Source organism: Limulus polyphemus, unplaced genomic scaffold (assembly GCF_000517525.1).
Source record: "Limulus polyphemus unplaced genomic scaffold, Limulus_polyphemus-2.1.2 Scaffold2046, whole genome shotgun sequence".
Lineage (NCBI taxonomy): Eukaryota > Metazoa > Arthropoda > Merostomata > Xiphosura > Limulidae > Limulus > Limulus polyphemus.
The window spans coordinates 73,629-90,020 of NW_013667656.1; the positions used below are offsets into that span (position 1 = coordinate 73,629).

The 16,392-nt window shown below is 33.5% G+C and overlaps 1 protein-coding gene across 1 annotated transcript in view; it reads right to left on the reverse strand.

Moving 5' to 3' along the window:
* Positions 1 to 9,562: 9,562 nt before the first annotated feature.
* The window catches only part of LOC106465766 (tight junction protein ZO-1-like), an 82,208-nt gene continuing 75,378 nt past the window's right edge, over positions 9,563 to 16,392 (reverse strand). Inside the window, exons 31-32 of the mRNA XM_022393704.1 lie at positions 14,234 to 14,377; positions 9,563 to 11,314 (exon numbers count right to left, since the gene is read on the reverse strand). Of these exons, the coding sequence (XP_022249412.1) occupies positions 11,208 to 11,314; positions 14,234 to 14,377 (251 nt within the window). The 3' untranslated portion in view covers positions 9,563 to 11,207. The remainder of the gene's footprint in view (positions 11,315 to 14,233; positions 14,378 to 16,392) is intronic.

Genomic DNA, 16,392 nt, shown 5'->3' on the forward strand with positions numbered 1-16,392 from the left:
AAACTGACTATATATCGTCTTTTACTTAAGTACTCATTCCAAAGAACAATTTAACTACTAAGTTTAAATTTTCAGTTAAGTCAATTTCAGGCTATTTGAAATTCTAATACATAACACAATTTATCAACTACATAACACTCCCCTTATATCATTATCGAATCTGCTGTTATTTGCAGGTTTGCCTATCTAATACTTATGGGAAATCGGTTTTACTTGAAAATACCACACCTGAAAACTAAGAGGATGATCGGCTTACATTGAATGAAAAAGCTTGACTCTGCCTCACTCGATGCCATTATTAACTATGCAAAAGTTATTGTTATTCATCTTGTCTCAAATATTAGCATTTTAAATGGCACTGGCAATGTGGCCTTTCAGTATATATGGCTGAGAGTGAGAAAAAAGTCTTCACAGTTAGGAAAGTTGTGTAAGCTGCAGTCAGAGCAACATATAAAAGGGAGTTGTGACCGTTACTTTGTGAGCTATTGGGTGTAATGACTTGATAACATATCTTAATTTTAGATGATTTAATTAACCACTAGAAGCAGTTAAGGTTGTAACTAGGATTGGAAGCACCATGTAACTTCTATACAAATGTAGGTATTGAACTTCTATCTAGCTCTAATCTTACATGAAGAATTCCGATAATCGTGCTCTGAAGGTGATACATAAGGAGCAAATACACACACAAAAGGTCAAATTAAATGCAGCGAAGGTTGAGTTAGCAAAGGACTAATCATGCATAGGGAAGTTTCGTTGCATTTGTATAAAAAGGAGAGAAGAAAATAAAGAGATAGAGAACATTGTAAAATAGAGTTCATGTTTTCCATGATTAAATCCCGTGTTAATTGGGATTTCCAAACTCAAGAAAGAAGTACAGAAAGACAGTATTTATTTACCATCTTTATCTTCCAGTAAAGTTGGGGCATGTAAATTGTTTATCTTGTTTTATCTTTGTAGTTTTGAATATGTTTCTCCATGAATGATTTAAGGGACAACAAATGGCCCACTTACCCTATCGTGATTGTCCTGTTCATTTTTTCAAGCCTTGACTCTTCAACTACTCGTCAAACTCTTAAATAAATTCTCCCAATCCTTTGCTTCCACCATTTCTGAAAACAATCAATTCCAGTGGCTGCCCACCCTGTTCGAAAAACAAACATGTACAATTTACACGACTGCTACCCTTACAACTCTTAAATATATGTGCCCTAATCCTTCCATTCTAATCCTACTAAAAATATGATGTGTAAAACCTATCCATTTCCTTTGTAATTTTTACCACTTCAATCATATTACCTCTAAGCATTCTTTTGTCAATAGAAAATAATTTTAAGAACCTTAACCTGCCTCATATGACAGCTCCTCTATTCCAGGAATTATTCTAGTAGCCTTCCTCTGAACCATTTCCAACAATTCAATGTCCTTCTTAAAGTAAAGAAGCCAAAACCTGAAATACTCTAAATGTCCTAACCAGAGTCAAATTCAATTTCTCTCTTGCTGGATCCTTATTTTTGCTTGTTGTTCACATAAACCCATCTTCTATCATCATTTTTGGAGCACTTCCGACCTTTCTTTACTAAATTGGGTTGAACTATTGTAGCTGTAGAAACCAGTGTCAATCAACATATGGCAAGTCTTCCACATCAACAAAGTAACAGACTTGTTTCTTTAAATAATGAACATTTAATCTCATTTAGGACAGAGGGGGTATTTTCACTGAACATTGCTCCATCATTTCAGCTACTTCCCTCTTCCAGATGTTTGGATAGTCCTTTGCTTTTTCGGGTTTGTAGACTCACCATTGGGATATTTTTTCCCTGGTGTATGAGCAGTTCTTGATTTTTCAGTCTCTGCTGTAATTACCAAATTTCAAACATCTATTATAGTTCACTCTTTCTGGTATCCTTTGGGAGGAGTTTGTATTTCCCAAAGGCTTTTGTCTGTATTTCCTAGCAATATTTCCTTTCAAGCTACACTTGAAACACACATTGTCTTTTGGTTTATTTCCTTTATTCTCTGCAACTAGTTGTTTAACTAATCCTTTTAGGTCTTCTAGACTTTCATCAGAGGGAGTTGTTGTATCAATACTGTTCGATCTGATGATCTATTAATTTGTTATGACATTTACAAATTGGTCACATATCAAAACATCTCCCATTTCACATGAAGCATTTGGGTACAATAATTGGGCAAAGCTTTAAAAATCTTATGCAAATTCAGCTAAGGTTAATTCTTTCCTTCGTACCTATTCAAGAACTTTTCTCTGGATACTTCCTTCTAGTGTGTCACTCTGAACCTGTTGGATAAGGTAGTTAATAATGCTATATAACTGTTGCCTCTCTCAGCTGTAAGGTTACTTAATTTTGGTAAAGCTGGCCTTTTTAAATGGACACCAAGATGAATAGAATGTTGTTTACTATTCCACCTGTTTCCTTTGGAAATTTTAAACTGAACCAGAAATGCCTCCCATAGTACCTTTACGTCATAGTCCATGGTTTCTCATTTAAGCTATGTTGTTTAATTGGCCAGTAACTGATTTAGTAATGACTTGACTGGAGTAGTCCAGGAAAGTACTACAGTAACAAATGGCACAGCAGTAGTGGAAATAGGTGCAGAACAAATAAATTATATTCTATATTTTGTAGTAGATGATGTTTTAGGTTGGAAATCTTGAGCAGATGCAGAAAGAGGTGGGGCTGGATTAATCCTTGCATTTAATAATGCATTCTCCAGCTATTTTTTCTTTACTTCCTTTGGTCATATATTTCTTTACTTCTTCAATCTTGTCATTACAGACTCTTTGTGCTTTTTTAATCTTCTTGTTGTAATCGTTTTGTACATCTCCAATAGCTTCATCGATTTTGTGCAAATTGTGTTCAATTAGTGTTATTTTGATTCTTTTTAAAAACTACATCTTGTTCTTTTAACTCCGCTCTCGATTTTATTTTAACTTTCTGTCATGATCTTACTTTCTGACCCTTTCTTCTTGTTCTTCTCTTAGTTATGTCTCTTTTTTTTGGCTTTTTTTTATTTCCTGTTTCTCTTTCTTCATGAATTTTTTTTAACCCTACCGACACGGGTCGAAGGCCATGTCATCGTGTTTGTTGACTAGCATTCAAAAGTTTATTGAACTACTATTTTATGAGTGTATGTTAATAAGTTTGGTATAAAACTGTAGATTATAATTCAAACTTTAGTATTATACATTATTTAATTTCTTAATTTAAAAATAAATAAAAAATCCTAAATATTGATTTCTGTGTCACGTGGTATGTTGAATGCAGCATTGGTTCAAATTAGGTGTTTGTGATGCCCAAGTACAAAGTCTATAGTTTCTTACAAATTAGATACTCAAATTACCAATATTGACAAGCTAGAATGTAAAATAAGAACCTCGTATATTTTCTGTTTTCTGAGGTGTTAATATTTTATTGAATCAAACAAGGTAGCCCCGGCTACCTCTTCAATTTTTAAAATACCCTGCTTACATATATTTGACTCGCCTAATGACGTATGTATAACCAATCAAAAGCTCAAAATTCCCCCTAGTGATTTTATTTAACCTCTGCAAAGTATTTGCACGGCAAACTCTTTATTTTCATGTTAGATTCCAAGCGGTAATGTAAGACATTATTGACCTCGAAATTTTAGACCCAAATACAGCTTATTTACTAAGCTTGATAAATCATGGTAGAATTCTGTGGTATTCATATAGTAATTTATTATTTTTGGTTATTTCAAAATGTATATATAAAATCTAAAAATAACTATTTCGTTTCACATCCTCCACATGCTAAATATTTTAACTGTTTCAATAAATCTCAAATGTCCCATTGTGAGGTCATCTCTCAAAAATTGTACTCAAAGCTCTATTTTATTGCCCCCCAGTGGCACAGTGGTATGTCTGCGGACTTACAACGCTAGAAACCGGGTTTCGATACTCGTGGTGGGCAGAGCACAGATAGCCCTTGTGTAGCTTTGTGCATAATTAAAAACAAACATCTATTTTATTTTCACCAAAAATAAACCCATTTCTGATTTATTTTTTTATAACATATTCTATCACTTCTATCGTTAAGTGGGTTCTTTTAATTACTTATCTAATCATCACAAGAATGTGGGGATCATAGATCTAGTTTGTGGAATCCAAGTAAAAAAAAGTAGATCTAAGTACTCAGCTGGGTGAAGTGGACCTGTTTCTGAAAAAGAAAAAACACATCTAAGTGACGGAAGAATGGAACGCACGATAATCCGAAAAAGCAGCTCGAATGAGTCCCAGTACTAGTACCACCTTAAAAAATAAGTTCCAGTACTCATATATAAAGAAAAACGAACACTTTATTAGCAGGAAAAGGCAGAAGAATGAGTGTCACACTGGTTGTTTGTTTATAGTGGAAAGTCTACAGACCCGTATGCAGAATGTTTGAAAGGGGTGTTATGACTTGTGAGATCAAAAGCCAACACATATTGTGTAAAACACAGTCAGCATGCTAATAATAACTAACAGTGTAACGAACATTTGTATATACGTTTGAATTGTTTTAATACACTATTTTGAAACAACTGGACTGTGTTGCTGGTTGTTTATTATTGAAATTTATCGCCAACAAGTCGCAGACACCGACTGTAAAGAATCCGGCCTGACAGCAGCAATACAGCTTCGAGCTTCCAATTATAAGGTGTCAACAGAAGCCATTACATGCAACTATTTCAAGCCAAAAAAAACGCCAATGCTTCATCAGAAGAATGTATACTATGTAGAAAACGTTAAATACCATAAGCAGCTGCGCTATAATCATAATTTCCTTACATTACAAAAATGGGTGATTCGGCTGACCCCATCCCCCACACGTGGTCTTTTATTTAGGTTAGAGAATAAAGAGTTGTAAAGAAAGTAGTAAACCGCAGAAAAAAGTTGTACTTAAAACTGAATTGAAAATAGTTTGTCCAGTAGCTGAGAGAAATTAAAAGCACAATCAGCAGGCCCATCACATTATTCAAAAACACGCAAGTGAGACTTTCACAGTAAATTTTTTCTTCAAGATTGAATTAAATCTACTTAAAAATGCCAAACTGCTCTCACGAAATGATAATGACCAATCACATAAATTGCTTGAGTTGTGATGAACATATTAAACAGTAGTAATTTGTATAGTTTCTTAAGCTTTTTCAAAGAAGAATGAAAGATCTCATATGAGAGTCTGGTGAAACAAGTAAAATGAGGAGATTATTGGATACCATATCAACAATGGCATTTGATGTGGAGAAAGGACTGTCCAAGAGTAAAGGTTTGAAAGATGTTAGAGAAAGTAACTTACAAGAGAATCATCAGTGAGAATCGTACATCATCATTGCAACCAAAATTAAACTACACCTAATAGCCTGAAAAATAAGGATACAAGACTGTATCACCTTTTTTCCCAACTTACTGCCCTAGCTGTTGAGAGTTACCTCTCACTCCCAACCATAATAACTGGGTGAGAGTTCAACATCCCACGCTATGGTCAGAGATGTTACACATTCAGATGACATTTCCCTTTCCTCTGCAGCTAGAGTTTGCACCTCTGCCAAATATTAAATTTCTGCTCCACTTGCTTGAAAAATTGCATTGCCATGGCAATTCTGTTTGAGGCCATTCAAACATGAGGATTTTGTTGATGTGTGGCATCAAACTGCTCTCATCATGAAAAGGCTCTAGGCTGACCCAGGGCAATCACGTATGAGATATGATGGCAACCACGCTGCAGGAAGGGTCAGGTTGGTACATTTTTCTAGTGAAATCGAAGTGTGGGCTACAGTAGCACAGGCTGCCGAGCTATGGACTGTCCTAAAGTGTTGCAGCATAGCCACTGTCAGTAATCCATTCTCAGTCCCTTTCCACTGCTACCCTCAGCTTTACTGATCTGCATGAGAAATATTATCAACAGTTCTGGATAGACCAGACCAGTAGATGGGTAGAGCATAACGCTCTGGATTGCCTATGAAGTGATGGAGAACACTCAAAATTCATTAGAAGTATTCTCCAAGTCGGAAGTTCTCTGATCCAACCTTCAGATCAGTTAGGCTTTTCTTCTTTCCTCTGTTTTAGTTCTTGCCATAATGTATATACCTGTCTTAGAAAATATTTCAGAAAGGGCACAGGAGAGAAATAATTTGGAGTAAGTAAAGAAACAAATGAAATACTTCTGACTCAATAACAATTGTCACCATCAAAAAGCTGTCCAATCAAGATAAGCTCTGGCAATCAAGCTCATAATCTCTGCAACAATTAAAAATTTGAGTGTATGGAAGGATAGGTATAGCGATCCTTTGTGAAAGAATGGAAGAAATATAACTTGGTGTGAAGTGGAAGCAAAAATACACGCGTTAGATGATAAACACTAAAGCTTTGTAAATTTGCCTTTAAAAGGTGAGATAACTTTACAAAAGTTAAAATTGAAAAATTATAAAATTTGATAACATCATAATGCCATGTCAGTTTCGAATAGTTAGGTTTAGCTAGGTGTATGGGATCTGAGAGTTAGTAAAAACTTTTAACTACAACATTCATATCTATGTAAGTTCATGTTTACACATATTTATAGTGTGTGTGTGTATATATACATATATAGTTACGTAATATATCTAAAAGAATCTATATGTTTCTTAGCAGAAATTCCAGGCAATGTAATTTCAAGTTATTGTGGTGTAGTAAGGAGTTGTAAAGTAGGGGTGATTGGGTAGACATGCAGTTTTACGATGAGAGATTGAAAGTATAAGGTCCTGTTAGAAGCAGCTCCAACTCCCATGCTGCCAAAAGCAGTTCAATCTAGGGGTGTCTGGGAGCCTACCCCCAGAAAATTAATATAATTTACTGTTGATATATAAGTCAAATATGTAAAAGTGGGGTGATAAAGCACCCCCAGTTCTGATGCTTCTGTAAAGTTACTAGAGCATAATGCTAACAAACATGACAATGTGAATCAAATCAATTCATAAACATATTTTAAGCTGAAAAATACATAAAACATTTTCTAAATTCATCCTGGTACTTGCTGATATGCTCCCCAGTGGCACAGCAGTATGTCTGTGGATTTACAATGCTTAAAACCAGGTTTTGATACCTGTGGTGGGCAGAGCACAGACAGCCCATTGTGTAGCTTTGTGCTTAATTACAAACAAACTTTTTTGAGATAAATAACTCAAAGTTTTAATATTTTACAGGTAATTATTTATATCTAACACATTGTTCAGGACTTTATCAAGGGAAATTATTATATCACTTTAAAACATTAATTATATTCACTGATAAACATTTATATTCATGATATACAGATTAATGAGAATATTAATTTTCTGTTTGTAATATTTAAGTTTTTAAAAGTGTATTAGTGTTTATGGATATATTCATATATTAAATATGAAGTATTACATAAACACATGTATTTGAAGAAATATATTTAATGATTTATTGATATATATAAATATTACACAAAATTTCTATAGATATTCCGACTTGCGGTACAATATGTCCTTATTTATTACAGCATGAATTTGAATTTTTAACCTGAATGGCACTTTATGTATAGGTGGGCTTAATGGCTAAGCATAGATCCATAGGATACATGTACAATCATCGTTAATTTCGAAATAAAAGTAAGGAAGGGAGCCATCCAGCAACATCTACAACCACAAGGGTTTCTTCCAGCTCTTTGAATCAAAGAATGAGATTGACTGTTAATTTTAAAACACATCCACAGTTGAAAATGTGGGGCAAGTTCAACAGAATCATGTTTTGAACCCTGGATCCACAGCATTAACCACTATGCTGCACCCAACCCATTGAAACACAAGCATGTTTAAAATGAGTATTGATTATTTAGGTAATAAAAGTACAAGACAGTCTTTTTTGCAACTTGAAAAAACAAAAACAAAACTGGTATGAACCTTGTTTTCAAGTACACTTATCATCTAAAATAATAAGGCACAATAAATCGGTAGAAGTTTAATTTTGGTATAGTTTCTTAAAAACTTATTTTGAAAAATAATATTTAATTTTTATTTTTTTTAGAAGAGAAAGCCAAATTTTGATATTTTAGATAAAAAATACCATTTACATTAAAAAAAAATATATTTTTTTACACTCTAATGAGTCTCAATGAACTTTCTTGCCTAAAGAATCTTAAATCCAACACAAACCATTAGACACCCAGTTGACAGTATTTTTACACAAACAGCTAAGTGTACTGTTTTTGAGAAATAACAATGTTTTAAAGCCATTAATTCATTAGTTCTTCCTATGTAAAAGCCACATCATTCTTTTGGTATTACACTGAACAAACCATTATAACATGTTTGATCCAAATATCTGCATCAGAGCTACTAACTGCTCTAGTTTGTACTATAGTTGTCTGTTAATGAAGTAAAATTATTTAATTGGAATATATATTTTAATTCATTACATTTAAGCATTATATAGTTACACACAGAACAATCTAAGTTACAGTAAATTTTAAATTTCATATTTTTTATGTAACTACTACAAATAGTAAAAAATATTTATTATTGTTAAACATGGGAATTTTCAAACATCTGAGAACTCAGCATGTAACTTAATATAACTGCAGCCTCTGCAAAGATATGCTTTAATAGCAAAATTATCTATAGTGATGTTCACTAAGGGTGAAAATTTTATTGTAAAATTAAAAATTTTACATATTTAAAAAATCAACAATGTTAAAAAATAACTATGTAAAGTGGCCAATATTAAAACATTCATAGTAGTGTATAATATAATGATTTTTAATATAATATTATCAAATTAATTTTTTCTCTAATCCATTTGCTTATAAGAAAACACTATCACTATACAAAGATAAAATATTAATACTAATATGCTGTGAGAAATACAGTGCCTAGCAAAGCTTCCACATTATATTGCCATCTGAGCCTATAATCATGAAACTTTCAAATGGGACTGTATATTTTGAAGCTATACAATTTACTCCAAACTGAGAAAGCTAAAAAATGCTGTTATTATGTAAGTAAGTTACATTTTAAAAGAAAATTGGAATATTCTCAACTGCAAAAGTATTAAACCCCTTTGCTACAGCAACCCTAAATCAGTTCAAGTGCAAAAGATGAATTTGAAAGGTAACAAAATTAGTGTAATGGCCTCTGTCTGTGTGTAATCAAAGTGGTTTAACTTGACTTCAAAGTAAATGCATCTGTTCAAGCCCCAACTCATATAGTGATGCAACAAACCAACCATGAAGTCCAAGTAGCTTTCCAATCAAGTCAGGGATATGGTGGTGGAGAAGAACAGGTCAGGAGAAGGTTACAAGAAAATTTCAAAGTTGCTGATTCTACTTTTGAGTACAGTGAAGTCCATCATTTAGAAGTGGAATGTGCTTCATACTACCCAGTCACTACTCAGATTGACCCGGCATGGCCAGGTGGTTAGGGTGCTCGACTCACAATCTGCGGGTCCGTCACACCAAACAAGCTCGACCTTTCAGCCGTGGGGGCATTATAATGTGATGGTCAATCCCACTATTTGCTCTAGTTTTACACTGCTAGATTAGGGACGGCTGGCGCAAATAGCCCTCATGTAGCTTTGCACGAAATTAAAAAAACAAACAAACAAACAAACTACTCAGATCAGGCTGCCCTTCCAAATTAAGCAGTCGGACAAGCAGTAAACTGGTTAGGGATGCCACTGTGAAGCCAACAGTGACTTTGAAAGATTTGCAAAGTTCCATGTCTGAGATGGGAGTCATTGTTCATACATTGACAATATCCTGGTCTCTACAAAAAAACTGGCCTGTAAGGGTGAGTGGCTAGAAAGAAGCCATTACTGGAAAAGAATTATCTTAAATTTCGTATGGAGTTTGCAACAAAGCATGTAAATTATACTGCAGACATGTGGCAGAAGGTTTTGTGGACAGACAAGACAAAAATTGAGCTTTTAGGTCTAAATTCAAAGCGTTATGTCTGGTGCAAGCCCAACATAACACATCACCTAGTCAATATCATCTCAATTGTCAAGCATGGTGGTGGCAGCATTATGTTATGGGAATGCTTCTCATCAGCAGGGATTGGGAGCTTGTCAGGATTGAGGTGAAGATGGATGGTGCAAAGCAGAGGCAAATTCTAGTGGAAAACCTGATTGAGTCACCCAAGAATCTAAAACTGGGACAAAAATTCACATTTAAGCAGGACAATGACCTAAAGCACAAGGCCTAAGCCACACTGGAGTGGTTTCAAAAGAAGAAAATTTGAAAATTGCAGTCCATCAACGATCCCCAACGAACTTGTCAGAATTGGAACAATTTTGCCAGGAAGAATGGGCAAAAATTATACCATCCCATTGTACAAAGCTGGTACAGACCTATCCAAAAAGACTCACAGCAGTAATTGCTGCCAAAGGTGCTTCCACCAAGTACTGACTTAGGGGGATGAATGCTTAAGCAATCAGCATATTTCAATTTATATATTTTCTTTGCAGATTTTGCTGATGTTCAGCTTCCTTCACACAAAACAATGTTAAGTTTGATCATTAGAGTTTTGAATAAAAACAAGTTCATTAAAAACATTGTTTACATTATTTGTATTTCATCAAAATGTGACATTATTGGTAGGGGTGAATACCTTTGCAAGGCACTTTATATGATTTTATCTTTCATGTCTGTAGAGGTAATGAAATATATATGGAACTCATTCACTAGTTAAGGACCTTATCACATTTGAGCAATGAAATTAACAATGTTTCTAAAAATGGAGTCCAAGCGAAAGAAAAATAAACAAACATGATCAATTATAAATTCTATCCTTTGAACCATTCAACTAAATAATATCTCTTAGGCTTTGTTTTTTATACTATTTTATAATTATATGTATGTTCACTTGCAACATGTAACTAAACTTTTAAATTTGATGATAAGGAACCCACTGTTTTAGAAAATAAACATCTGGAGACAGCTTGAATGGGTAATGAAGAAAATTTATTATAAATGTACAACTTTTCAACAAAATTATGTCATCATTTGCTACCCATGATGACATAATTTTGTTTAAACGTTGTACATTTATAATATAATTTTCTTCATTACCCATTCAAGTCATCTCCAAACTTTTATTAACACAACTTTTGCTCCCTTATGAAATAAGTAACTCTAGTGATTGAACCATACATTGCAGAGACAAAATTGGATGTAGGGACAAATTTAGAAGTGATCTACTAGAACTGAAACATAGTTTTCTTTAACACAGCTGGAAGACACTCCATCCATGTTATCTAGTGATACATTATGCCATTCAGCAGGTTGACCACCTATGTAAAAAAAAAATACTTTGGTTAAGCTATGCTATTAGCAATCATCACAAACAAACAGGAGTCACAATTTAAGAAACAAGTAAATATTTCTGAATGAAACTTTTAGTAAACGTTTTCATAACTTTGACAGAAATATATCATTTATTTAGAATTAAAATTACAGTCTAAGATAGAGAAAGAGGATTAAGAAATATAAATATTGTTCTAACAGTTTCTATTGTTAGACTGGTTCTTTTCTGTTATTCACTTAATGAAAGTGTTGTATTTCTTTGAATACAAGTTCCATGATTTTACTTTTATATTAATAACCTAATGTTCCTGAAGGGAAAGGCCTAACTGACTGATTCCACTTACCTGCTTCTTTTCTCTTACATACAGTACTTCTTGTATATCTATTACTCTGTAGCAAACACAACTCAAAATTTACAAAAATTTAACTAGATAATTGTCACAAAGTAATTTTATACATAATTTACATGCTTACTCAATGGCTAACAAACTCTCTCTCAATAATTCACTGGCCTTACTAACTAACTCAATAGTACAATACTTAAGATTCAATGTAACTTAGTAATAGACACCAAAATCAATTTTCATCTACTCTTGCCATTTCATACTGCTCAAACAGTTCTGAAATTTAGAATAAAATTTTAAAGTTAAGCCACACCCATTATGCTATGTCAAACCACCCCCTGGTTAAGCAACATTATAAACATCTACAAATGTCTAGATTACAAATGTAACCTACAATAATATCATAAACTAAACCTTTCTATAACTTACTATAAAAACATTGCCATATTATGTCAGTTTTTTAAGCATTACAATTTCTGTACTTGGTTATAAGATCTCGATGAACAAGATATGCCCAACCTAGAACTCATTAAACTTGCTATTAGAGATAGTTTTAGTGTTGGATAGCTAAGCTCAGGACTAGTTTGTTTAACATTTTGCACCTAGTCTGCTTGTTGGATAATTTCCTTTTCTCAATAGGCCAAGGCCCAGCATGGCTAGGTGGTTAGGGCGCTCGACTCGCAATCTGAGGGTCACGGGTTCGAATCCCTGTCCCACCAAACATGCTCACCCTTTCAGCCATGGGGGCATTATAATGTGATGTTAAATCTCACTATTCGTTGGTAAAAGAGTAGCCCAAGCATTGGCGGTGGGTGGTGATGACTAGCTGCCTTCTCTCTCTAGTCTTACACTGCTAAAGTAGGGATGGCCAGTGCAGGTAGCCCTCGTATAGCTTTGCATGAATTTCAAAACAAACAAACTTAATAGGCTGTATAGCGTAAGTGTAGATGACAGAAAAGTTCAGAAATTTTAGATTTCTTTCTCTGTTAATGAGGCTTGCCTGATGACATAATGGCAGTTCTTATAAACTACTGTATTTTATATAATCTCAAGAAAGTTAGTTCTCTCGCTTGCTTCTCTTTTTGATCTATTACATAAAGTAACATTGCTACAAGTGGATTCCTGGTCTAGATGTTGTCCAGTAGCTAATACTTGATTATTTGTCCAATTAGAGGTCATAGGGGATAATTTTTACAGACTACATTATACTAAATTGTTGTATAAAGTGTATTTGGTTCTAAGTGAAACATGTTTTAGGAGCTTGTTCTTTTGGAGGAGAATGGCTTACTGCATTTGTTGCATACAAATTCTTTAAGCCTTCTGTTTTGCAGTGTTAGTAGTGTACCAGCTGGGTGTAGTTTCATATGTGAATACCACAATAGTACTCATACAGAAATAACTTTCTCAAACAATATGCAGCCTAAACTAGAAAAATAAACTTCTGGAAACATTAAGGCTTAATCAACTTAGTCCATGTCTAGCAGAAACAAACCTAGATCCCAAATGGTGAAAAGGGTGTTTGTTTATAATTCATAGTGTCCAAGGCAGTATCTAATAGAAACAAACTTAGATCTCACTTCTGAACATTTTTGTCCATGGTCAATAGTTGAGATGGTTTGATTTTCATCTAGAAACATAGACTATTGCATTCAGTTTGAATAAGTTTCATTTGTATCTTGGAATTTAGAATGTTTCATTCATCTGAGGTAGATAGATTTGTGTCTTCTCATCTAAAATGTTTTATTCATTTGAAGTGGGTAGACTAATAGTTTGTGATATAGAAACTTTTTGCCAAATGATGCATTCCAATTGCCATATGAGTCTTACTTTGGCAGAGATTTGATGCAATACATTGCTAACATCATTATTTGATACATTACAAATTTTCTTGAATTGTCTGCATACACATACATATTTGTTGATAAGAAATGGCTGAATACTGACTCTTCTAACCAGTTCACCTTTTACGACCTGTTTGTGGTCATTCCATCACTGAATGCAAAAGCTTGCAGTTTTTATAGTAATGAATGGATTGTATAATGTTTTTGGACTATTTATCTCAGATGAATAACTTTGTATTGTATATTTTTCTCTGATATTGATCAGTAACATTCAATATTGAACATTGAGTATGTTATTTCAGGTGCAGTTGTCTTCAGATTGACTTTCACAAGACTGTTTGATGTTTTGCTGTCACTAATGCTCTAGCACTCAAGGACATAGAAGTTACTATCAATGCTGACAACGCTTTGCTCTTAGAAAACGAAAAAAGTGGGTAATCTTGGCTACATTGGTCTTCACCCCTTTCTCAAATGCTATTAGGTCTCTTCACAAATCAGACAGCTTGCACATAATAATCTGCTTGTTTATAAAAATTGAGCTTAGAAAACTTGCAAGTATTACCATTTTGCATTGCAATTCATGGGCACGACAAAGTATGTACATATATATTTGTACCAAAGTTGACCATTAAATATGCCCAACATAGAACATGATTTTTGAATTACTCTGAACATCTATCTATCTATCTATGAACAAACGTAAAGCTTAAGTATTACTTACTATTTGGTGTTTCACTTGATTTGAGAGCAAAAGACCAACTTTCTGGATTAACTGAGGCACAATGAGGCAATCTCAACTCAACTGGAATGTTGAATTTTAATCCATGAGGGCCACACATGACCAAAGGACTAAGCAACATCTCGCCTGTAAAATTAATTATAACTATAAAGTCATAAAAAGGGAAAAAATAGGAACTTCTTTAATACATAATTTAGCAACAGGTTAGAAGAAAGTTATGATGCACTGTTTTAGCTTCTATTTCATAAAGTTTAACCACTATATAAAATGTATATATCTGAGTAACAACTGAGGCCACACATTTTGTAAGTATCTTTGATCTCATATTCCAGTTTTCATGTGTCTACTGACTAACAGAATGGACTTACTAATTTGAATCAACAGAAGATTGTTAAAGAATTACCAAACCTGTTAGTTTCTTTATGAAAAACTTCCATTAGAAAACAGAGTACACAAAGTTACCTCCTACTGCTGGGTTGCTGTCAAAATATACCTCTAACTACAAGTTGTTGTCAACATATATACCTCTTATAGCAAGTTGTTGCTACAATATGGCTCCTACTGCTGGGTTGTAAAAATATAACTCATATTGTTTGACATTTGTCAAAAAATACCTCTTATAGCAAGTTGTTGCTACAATATACCTCTTACTGCTTGGTTTTATCAAATATACTTTCTATTGCAACTTGCTGTCAACATATACCTCTTATAGCAAGTTGTTGTCAAAATATACCTTTTATTGCTGAGTTGTTGTTGAAATATAACTGCTTGGTTGTTGTCTTCATCTATAAGTTCAGATATCCCTTTTTGTTTATCAAGTGCAAGAGAAATAAACCTTCAGTAACATCTTTCTTTTTGAAATTCTGAACCAAACTATACAACTATAAAATTTCTAAGCTCATTTATTTAGCAAAGATAACAAAGAAATATGGTGTAGTCTCAACAATTTTGAACATTTATTCTAACTCAAAGTAAATAAAATGAAGTTTAAAGAGATACTTATTTGTACTATAATCTAGAATTAATGATTCCAAACTCATGCAAAGAAATATACTTAATTTGCCAACTTCAAAATTATTCAACCCATACAGTTTTCCAAAATAATCTCACATAATTATGGCTGCCTATTGATAAACAAATAAGTATTTATCACTTTGTATTATCTCTACACTGGCCTTTATCTTAATATTTCATTAGATCTTCCCAATCCAATACTGTGTGGAGGAGGGAAGGATGGGTTATGCTAGTGGTAAGTATAATTTTTGAAGTTCATTCTAACCATTAAATATTAACTTAAACACGAAGTCACGGCAGACTAAAAACACAATTGGCATAATCAGCTTGGAGGGCAGGAATAAAAACAGGTTTCAGTATAGTAATTCAAGAATAAACCTAGCACACTGTTATCTGATTTCTGCAATAACTAGAGATTCAAGGACCTAATATGTGGAAGGATAGATGTGGTGATTTTTCATGGTGGCATAAAAAAGTCAGAACTTGTTGTGATGTTTAAATAAAAATGAACACTTTATTTGTTAATAGAAGACCCAGTGATTATACAATTGGAAAGTACTATTGCATTGTGATATGTGAAATTAAAAAAAAGTAAAATAAGTTCTCTTTGAAAATGAAGTAAAGATAACTCAGATGATCAGCAAAAGTAATGGATAAAAGACTAAAATAAACATGAATGAAGCTCTAACAGTAAATCTTGACTCTTTCAAGACAGAAATAAATCTTCTGACTCTGAAAACAAAAAATATTTCTTCAAAGACTGCAAAAACTGTGTTCATAATTCACATTCTCTCTGCAGCTGACTAATTGCAAAGGCAGATCACAAGAATACATAACCATAACCATAAAACCCATAACCTATAATAGTGTATAGTGCCAAGAGGAACCTACAACAGTATATAGTGCCAAGAAGAACCTACAACAGTATATAGTGCCAAAAGGAACCTACAATAGTATATAGTGCCAAGAGGAACCTACAACAGTATATAGTGCCAAGAGGAACCTACAACAGTATATAGTGCCAAGAGGAAACAGTACAAACATCTACATTAAAAACCATAACCTACAACAGTATATAGTGCCAAGAGGAAACAGTACAAACATCTACATTAAAAACCATAACCTAC